Below are 10,000 nucleotides of genomic sequence, written 5' to 3' on the forward strand. Positions count from 1 at the left end.
CAGGTGAATGACCATCGCCTGCCAAGACAACATTTGCATGTTCTGTGGGCAGGGCTGGATGTGACGCACACAAAACCAGTTTTAACCAAAAAAACAATATTAATTTTGCTCATGTGTGACGCGCACCATGTTAATTTAGACTGCGCTTGGAGATGAAGCTCAAACAGTCTGGCCCACAGTCCTCCTCTCTCCAGCCACAGCGCCCCCTTGAGTCTGGGAGGATCAGCAGCAGTGTGTGACCGGCTAGGTGGGGCTGTGGTCAGCTCTAGCTGTCTGAGGCTCTGCTTAGAGCAGGATTATCAATAATCTCACTCGATGCTACTTAGCCAGTGGGATTTGTGCATTGAGTCAGTGAGTGTGAGTGAGACAGGAGGGATGAGACAGGAGGGATGAGACAGGAGGGATGAGACAGTCGGAGAGATACAGTGACTCAGACGAGATAAAAGAAAAGTAATTTCACATGGTGTGCTCTAAAAAAAGAGAAGAGTAGACGGTGAAAATAAGGCTTTTATTGAAGAATGAACAGACTCTTACATGTCCGTACTTCCCACAGGCAGTTCAGAACCAGTATGGCTATGTTCAGAGACCGTGGTGATTATTAAAAGCGTATAAGATAAAAATGGAGGGAGAAAGAGAATGTCCACACCGAGGATAAGGATGCAAAAATATATTGTCAATCTTTCAAAACATGGTGCTGTACAAGAAATGTGTGCTACCAAAAACTGTAGAGTGGGAAAAAGGGAAAGAAAGGTTTCGGTAGGATTAACTTCCATCAGTCTTCCATCAGTCTTCCATCAGTCTCATGTCAGTGCGATCACCCTCCATGTTTATTTGATATGCTTTCGGCTCATGCACCAATAAAAATATTTTTGGGGACAAGTCGAAAAGAGAGCAAACTATTTTTCTACTTTTTGATTATTAGATGATTAGACAAGTGCTAACGTTAAGTGCCACTGAGACAATGCACAAAGCTTTTGAACAAAAATACCAGCTCAAATCCAAACTGAGGGCACAGAAAATACATGATCTAATAGCCCTATATGATTGATCCACCAGGGTCCTAATACTGACAATAGATATTGTTGAAATATTATTGAATGTACTTTATAAATTTGATTTGAAAGTCAGTTGTTGACCATAAAGATGTTGATATAACTACTGCGCCACTTCAGCATACAGTATATGGTATGGAATCAAGGCTTGCTTCAGGATGTCAGCACAATGAAGCAATGAAGCGGTTATGTCAAAAATGAAGCAAGCAATGCTGACCACAGATTCTGGATTAGCTATCATTTGCAGAAAGGAATATCTGTGTGTCAAATGTCACACACAGGCTATCTGTGAAATCTAGGACACACACACACCAAAATGTGCACACTACATGCCCCACCACCGGACTTTGGCGTGAGGACATTTTATCTAGCTGGACTCTAACTCATTGAATTTCAATTGAACACCCCTGGTATGAAGAGTCTCTCTCTCTCTCTCTCTCTCTCTCTCTCTCTCTCTCTCTCTCTCTCTTCTCTCTCTCTCTCTCTCTCTCTCTCTCTCTCTCTCTCCCTCTCTCTCTCTCTCTCTCTCTCTCTATCTCTCTCCACACCCCTCTCTTGTAGTAGGAGGCCATGTTCCTCAGTCTCCTCTATGTGTACCTCTCTTCTTCCCTGCTCCTCCTCTTCCTCTCCGTAGTCTCCCAGGTGTCTAAGCCATCTCATTTCCAGGTTGGTTGGTTCCCTGCAGCTTCACACACAATGGTGTCAACAGCTGAGTACTGTATGACAACGCCCACCCCGGGCCGTTCAGAACCCATCCCTGGGTCACACACACACACACACACACACACACACACACACACACACACACACACACACACACACACACACACACACACACACACACTATATATATTTTTTTTTTATTATTATTATTTGTGTTCACATTTTAACAAGACATCCTTGAATAGAAATAATGGTAGATGCACAAGCTTTGGGAATGTCAACAACATACTGTACGTTTCCAGGGTCAGTCCTTGGATACAGGAAGCAGTCTTCTACATATGGCGACTGCAAATTAACTGAATTTTGCCTTTGCTTTTGGCATGGGCATCCCTGCCATCTGCAGGCCTCTCACAGTTAGTCTGTGGATATGACCTACAGTAGGTTTCCAAATATAACACCAGCAGTTTACATTTGAAGTCAATCTTTGAGAAGTTGGTACTTTCAAACTTTCGTAAGGATCGCCTCTTTTAGACTGTGGTCGAACTTACACCCTACTTCTAAAATGGTGACCAATCTACTGTCCTCATCATCATCAACAACAACAACAACATTATATATATTGTATTAGCTATAACATTTGAAAAGGCAGTGTTTGGAGATTTTTATAGAAAATGGAACATAATGGAATTATGTCCTTAAATAATAAGTCAACAATGATATCATGCCTTGCTATGTGCGTACACGCATAGCAGCCATTCAGAATGGGACAAAGAGACTAAATGATGGACATGGTGTGGACAATGAGGAGAAAATGTGTTAGGATGCAGAGAGAAAGATTGAGTCTGGTAGGAAGGACTGATGATCTTGCTTTAACTGTAAGAGTGACTGTCTTCATCGACTGCACAATTCGTGAATATTGAGTGAGAGACAGTATGTTCTGCAGCAGGAAGGCAAGCTAGCTTTCCTTGTAGTTTTAGACCAGCCAAATCTTGTTGCTGCCTCTGTTGTTGTAACACTTAACTTTAAGGTATGCTACCTCCGTGCGTTGTCAGGCGGTAAATGATATTCAGTATCAAAGCAGTAGCCCTTACTGAGGTCAAACAGTCTTTGTGGTCTCCCAGGTGTCTCAGACATCTCTTTCCCAGGCTGGTGGGTTGGTTGGTTATGCTGATCATGGCATCCCCACTGCACACACACACACACACACACACACGCACACACACACACACGCACACACACACACACACACACACACACACACACACACACACACACATCTAGGTCAACCTTATTACCTACTTGTCCTCTCCACTTCTCTCGCCACCCTCTCCTCTCTGTGCGCAATGCTGTAATTGTTAGTGATGGTGTGTAATTGTTAGTGATGGTGTGTAGTTGTGTGTGTGTAGTTGTGTGTGATGGTGTGTAATTGTTAGTGATGGTGTGTAGTTGTGTGTGATGGTGTGTAATTGTTAGTGATGGTGTGTAATTGTTAGTGATGGTGTGTAGTTGTGTGTGATGGTGTGTAATTGTTAGTGATGGTGTATAGTTGTGTGTGATGGTGTGTAGTTGTGTGTGATGGTGTGTAGTTGTGTGTGATGGTGTGTAGTTGTGTGTGATGGTGTGTAGTTGTGCAGACGTCTGGCCCAGTGCAGCAGAGTGTCTGGGGTGGTTTATTTCAGGAAGTCAGGTTTCTAGGAAGGAATAGAGTCCCCCCCCCCCCCTCGTCTCTATCCGTCTCTAGTGGGTAACTGATACAGCCCGGCTACACCCCCCCACTCTGACCACCAAACCACACGGTCTCACTGAGCATTACAGCCCACCCCCCAGGCAGGAAGCTTCAGAGGCAGAGGCAGATCGTATGAAGGAACAAAAATCAACACAATCGAAACAAATATGAATGAGGGACTGGGAGGAGGAGAGGAGGGCAACCAGATACGCTTTTAAAAAAGACTGGAGCTGGAGGGAGAGCAACCACATGGCCTCCTGTCAGCGAAAACACCACCCTCTCCCCCTCTCCCTCCCTCCCTTCACACTCGCGTCTCTCTCCCATCCCCTCTCATCTTCATTATCTCCTCCTTCTTTCACTCCTCTTGCGCCTCCTTTTCCTTCTTCTTTATCCTCCTCCTCAATATGCTCAGTCCTGACTGATCAGTGGTCCAGGCGTCCGGCTAGGGGCAAGGCGTGAAACACGCATGCTGCTCTGGACCTGGGTTAGCTAGCTATAGAACCTGGGTTAGCTAGCATAGCTACAGGGCCTGTGTAAGCTAGCCTAGCTACAGTTCAATCAGTCAGGTTTCGCCTCAGGAGTAGCCGAGTGTAGATTCATAATCAGTCTGGATGATAGATCTGGTTCATCTGTATGTTCTCATGGGGCAAAGCAAACCTAAAAATAACCATATCAAGCCTGGTTTAGAATCCCTTCTGCTTCCTCTTCCCCTCTGTCTTCTATCTCGGAAGATCAAGTTTATTCGGATATTTATTTTTTATTCATCAAGGCCAATGAAGAATACTTTCCCACAGTAGGCCGATTTATAATCATGGTAAAAAGGGTAAAAAATGTACGGTTAATATCTCTTTACCCAGTGTATTCTTCCTCCATGCCTTCTTCCTCCAGGCCTCCTTCTGCTATCTTACTACAGCACTTCACTCAGAGACAAACAGATGGTCCAGACAGCAATAAGTACCCCCTCCCCACACACACAATCCTCTATAGCCTATATCAATATGTCTCTCTTCCTTAGAGTAATCTCTCTGGCAATTACAGGCCGGAAAGTCACTGCTATTTGTATGAAAATAAAACTGGTATCGAGCGCGTCTTTATGCTCTATACCGAGGCAGATCGATGAGCGGGTAGCCACCCAACCAGCCAGTCATTCAGTCAGCCAGCCAGTCATTCAGCCAGCCAGCACCCAGTGAGCAACTAACCAGCCAGCCAGCACCCAATCAGCCAGTCATTCAGCCAGCCAGCACCCAGTGAGCAACTAACCAGCCAGCCAGCACCCAACCAGCCAGTCATTCAGCCAGCCAGCACCCAGTGAGCAACTAACCAGCCAGCCAGTCAGTCAGCCAGCACCCAACCAGCAACCAGTCAGTCAGTCAGTCAGTCAGTCAGTCAGTCAGTCAGTCAGTCAGTCAGCCAACCAGCACCCATCTAGCAACCAGTCAGTCAGTCAGTCAGTCAGTCAGCCAACCAGCACCCATCTAGCAACCAGTCAGCCACCCAGCCAGCAACCAGCCAGTCAGTCAGCCAGTCAGCCAGCCAGTCAGTCAGTCAGTCAGTCAGTCAGCCAGCCAGCCAGCCAGCCAGCCAGCCAGCCAGCCAGCCAGCCAGTCAGTCAGTCAGTCAGCCAGTCAGCCAGTCAGTCAGTCAGTCAGTCAGTCAGTCAGTCAGTCAGTCAGTCAGTCAGTCAGTCAGTCAGCCAGCCAGTCAGCAACCAACCAACCATCCAGCACCCAACCAGCCAGTCTGTCAGTCAGCCAGCAACCAGCCAGCCAGCCAGCACCCCGCCACCCAGTCAGTGAGTCAGTCAGTCAGTCAGTCAGCAACCAGCCAACCATCCAGCACCCAACCAGTCAGTCAGTCTGTCAGTCAGCCAGCAACCAGTCTGTCAGCTAGCCCATTTTTCTGCTCCCTGGAGGTGTTCAGTCTATAACCCCGGTCCCTGGAGGAGGTGTTCAGTCTGTAACTCTGCTCCCTGGAGGTGTTCAGTCTGTAACTCTGCTCCCTGGAGGAGGTGTTCAGTCTGTAACTCTGGTCCCTGGAGGAGGTTCACATCTCCCAATCCTACAGCATTGCATGCTGGGTAGTGGAAGCTGTCCTATTATTACACCACAAAGAGTTTCTACACTAGTTATCTACGCCATCGGCACGATACGGTCTGCTGCAGCACATAAAAGACACAAATAAAGGAGAGAGAGATCAGGAGAGGGAGGGAGGGTGAGAGAGAGATAGGGAGAGAGAGAGACTAAGAGAGGGAGGAAGAGAACAAAAGGAGAGAGTGCATGTCCCTGAAAGAGTCTGGCCTTTATTAGCTCTCAGAGCTCAGAGATGACTGATAAAACCAGAGAGGAGAGGAGAGGAGGAGGGAGGAGGGGAGAGAGAGGAGGGAGGAGGGAGGAGGGAGGAGGGAGGAGGGGAGAGGGAAGGAGAGGAAGATGAAATGGGGCGTCAAACATACATTCACACACCAATGACCAATGATGGCAGCTACCATGCAAGGTGGTATTGGGAGCTCATTGGGAGTAATTTGGGGTTCCTTGCCCAAGGACACTTCGACACGCTGGGAGGCTCTGGATTGGAACCGGGAACCCTCTGATTCCCAGATGGCTACATTACCGCCTGAGCTACTGCTCACACACACACACACACACACACACACACACTCACTCACTCACACACACACACACACACACACACACACACACACACACACACACACACACACACACACACACATTTCACTTTATGCACTTTACTCACATTTTTTTTTAAATCATAGGCTCACATTTTATGACATGTTGATTGATTGAATTGCCATCTGTCTCGTGTTGTGTATTGCTGTGTCGTTCTATGTTATGTTGTGCCATGAGCTATTAGATACATTGAATTTCCCCAATCTATCTATCTATCTATCTATCTATCTATCTATCTATCTATCTATCTATCTATCTATCTATCTATCTATCTATCTATCTATCTATCTATCTATCTATCTATCTATCTAGCTACACACACACACGCACACAAATACTACCACAGTACACACACATACAGTACACACACATAACGTCACAGTACACACACACACACACACTACAGTACATCTACATTAAAGAACACACACACACACACACACACACACACACACACACACACACACACACACACACACACACACACGCTGCATATCCACTCTGTCCTGCATATGCAACCCATGTTTAGGGCTTGCCCAGGACAGGATTCGAACAAGCCCCATGTTCGCCAAGCTCTCCCGCTGGTGAGATGCACACGCTGACAGTTGCACCAATAGGGACGCCCCCCCCTGGAGGGACCGTCAGCGCTCCTTTAAGGAGTGAGTTTCACCAGCTTCTCCACGTTTCACTCAGTTACACCTACATACCCACACACCCGCTCAGTTCAGAGAGTGTGTTCTCATACCAGACCGCCCACACGAGCGAAACAAACACATAAACAAACCCGTCTGATAAAGAAGCTCGCTCCCTCAAAGAGCACCGCACGCATCAACGCACATGTGCGCCCACCCAACACATACTCACGCATTCTGGACACACACCACGCAGGCTGTGGGTTGCTGTGTGATACCGGACATGGCTTAGTCCAGGAGGAGACCAGGGCGTGGCTCCTGGCGGAGTCTCCACGCGGCCTTGAAGCGGCCGTGCGCGAGCTGGCCAAACCCTGATGGATCCGTGGAGGTGGAGGAGATTGGTGGTCAGCTGCAGTTATACAGCCGGCATGACCCAGACCTTGATATCAACACAGCTGGGAGTTACTGCCTGCACTAACTGTCAGCACGAACTCAGGGTTTAGACTGCTCTCTGCACATCTCTGTCAGTGTGTGTGTGTGTGTGTGTGTGTGTGTGTGTGAGTTTAAATGGTCCAATAAGCTCATCAGAGGTGTAATAAAGCAGGATGACATTTACAGCCAGGAGCAGGGTCAAGGAGACGCACCAAGGAGCAGAGGATGATGAAGCAGCAGGAGAGAGAAGGAGGGAGGGAGAGAGGGAAGGAGGGAGGCAGCGGGAGCAGAGGAGAGAAGGAGGGAGGGAGAGAGGGAAGGAGGAAGGCAAAGGAGAGAAGGAGGGAGGGAGAGAGGGAAGGAGGGAGGCAGCGGGAGCAGAGGAGAGAAGGAGGGAAGGAGGGAGAGAGGGGAAGAGGGAGGCAGCGGGAGCAGAGGAGAGAAGGAGGGAGGGAGAGAGGGAAGGAGGAAGGCAAAGGAGAGAAGGAGGGAGGGAGAGAGGGAAGGAGGGAGGCAGCGGGAGCAGAGGAGAGAAGGAGGGAAGGAGGGAGAGAGGGAAGGAGGGAGGCAGCGGGAGCAGAGGATGATGAAGCAGCAGGAGAGAGAAGGAGGGAGGGAGAGAGGGAAGGAGGGAGGCAGCGGGAGCAGAGAAGGAGGGAGGGAGAGAGGGAAGGAGGGAGGCAGCGGGAGCAGAGGAGAGAAGGAGGGAGGGAAGGAGGAAGGCAGAGGAGAGAAGGAGGGAGGGAGAGAGGGAGGATGCCAGAGCAGAGGAGAGAAGGAAGGAGGGAGAGAAGGAAGGAGGGATGAAGGATGCAGGGAAGAAGGATGCTCGAGTAGAGGAGAGATGGAAGGAGGGAAAGAGGGAGGATGTTTGAGCAGAGAAGAAAGAAAGGGGGAGGAAGGGGGAGGAAGGGGGAGGAAGGGAAATATATGAAAAATCTAGCTTCTAAAATGAGAGACTGAGGTTGGGGCTGAGCTGAGGACAGTGTTGGGGTTTGGGCTGATCTGAGGACAGTGTTGAGGTTGGGGCTGAGCCGAGGACAGTGTTGAGGTTGAGGCTGAGCTGAGGACAGTGTTGAGGTTGAGGCTGAGCTGAGGACAGTGTTGAGGTTGGGGCTGAGCTGAGGACAGTGTTGAGGTTGAGGCTGAGCTGAGGACAGTGTTGAGGTTGGGGCTGAGCCGAGGACAGTGTTGGGGTTGGGGCTGAGCTGAGGACAGTGTTGGGGTTGAGCTGAGGACAGTGTTGGGGTTGAGGCTGAGCCGAGGACAGTGTTGAGGCTGAGCCGAGGACAGTGTTGAGGTTGAGGCTGAACTGAGGACAGGACAGTGTTGGGGTTGGGGTTGAGGCTGAGGACAGTGCTGAGGCTGAGCTGAGGACAGTGCTGGGGTTGAGGCTGAGCAGAGGACAGTGTTGAGGTTGGGGTTGAGCAGAGGACAGTGTTGAGGTTGGGGCTGAGCTGAGGACAGTGTTGAGGCTGAGCTGAGGACAGTGCTGGGGCTGAGGCTGATCTGAGGACAGTGTTGAGGCTGAGGCTGATCTGAGGACAGTGTTGGGGTTGAGCAGAGGACAGTGTTGGGGTTGGGGCTGAGGCGAGGACAGTGTTGAGGCTGAGCTGAGGACAGTGCTGGGGCTGAGGCTGATCTGAGGACAGTGTTGAGGCTGAGGCTGATCTGAGGACAGTGCTGGGGTTGAGCTGAGGACAGTGTTGGGGTTGAGCTGAGGACAGTGTTGGGGCTGAGCTGAGGACAGTGTTGGGGCTGAGCAGAGGACAGTGTTGGGGCTGAGCAGAGGACAGTGCTGAGGCTGAGCTGAGGACAGTGTTGAGGCTGATCTGAGGACAGTGTTGAGGCTGAGCCGAGGACAGTGTTGAGGCTCAGGCTGATCTGAGGACAGTGTTGAGGCTCAGGCTGATCTGAGGACAGTGTTGAGGCTCAGGCTGATCTGAGGACAGTGTTGAGGCTCAGGCTGATCTGAGGACAGTGCTGAGGCTGAGTGGCCAAGGAGGATAGACGCCTGATGCTCCAGATCTAATTAAAACCCCCAGAGTGGAACCAGAGTGTATGTCTCTCCCAACAGACACACACACACACACACACACACACACACACACACACACACACACACACACACACACCGGGCTCAGCAGCGTCCTCATTAGCGGGAACAATACCAGCAAGGCCACCCAACAGCGCCAGAGACAGACTCAGCCCAACTCTGGGTCCAGCTCTATGTTACCCTACTGTATCACAAAATATTGTCATACAGTAGGTTACAACGCTAGTGTTTTATATTAAAATACAATCATCTTGTTTTGTTGACTCGGAGAGACAAAAACAAATCTGAAGTGAAAGATATTTTCATAGATTTTCAATTGTTTTTCAGTGTAAGTCAGAGGGGAACCAAGCCTTGTTGAAGAGGCTGGTGTCCGTGGGGAAGAAGCTGCCCCTGTGGCGTGTAGACGTGGTCCTGATGGACCGCAGCCTCCTGCCTGAGAGGAGTAGCACGAAGAGATTATGGCTGATTTATGTTATTTGTAAAATATACTGTTATATTGTCGTTTTTTTTAATCAGTGGCACATTTTTGCTGGTGCTCCTAACTTTTTGAAGTTGGGAGGACCAGTGCTACCGAGTAAAAAAGTTAATTTCAAGCCCTGTCATTTCTCTTGGGTTTGTCAGACCTTTGATGAAATGTTGAAGACTCTTGAGGAAGAACTGACAGGCAAGTCAAACTTACCAATTGGCAAGTTTCCTCTCACGTTCTGTCTCGGTTGTCTGCCCATTTTCTGTGTTTGTGTGTGAGAGAGAGA

At 49.2% G+C, this 10,000-nt stretch overlaps 1 protein-coding gene across 1 annotated transcript in view; it reads left to right on the forward strand.

Moving 5' to 3' along the window:
- LOC311326054 (neurexin-1a-like) overlaps positions 1-10,000 on the forward strand; it is a gene marked incomplete at both ends in the record, with an annotated part of 227,473 nt that overhangs the window by 148,082 nt on the left and 69,391 nt on the right. The window contains one exon of the mRNA XM_084458892.1: positions 9,576-9,690. Within this exon, the coding sequence (XP_084315018.1) occupies positions 9,576-9,690 (115 nt within the window). The remainder of the gene's footprint in view (positions 1-9,575; positions 9,691-10,000) is intronic.

The sequence above is a fragment of the Borostomias antarcticus genome (assembly GCF_949987555.1).
Source record: "Borostomias antarcticus genome assembly, chromosome: 25".
NCBI lineage: Eukaryota > Metazoa > Chordata > Actinopteri > Stomiiformes > Stomiidae > Borostomias > Borostomias antarcticus.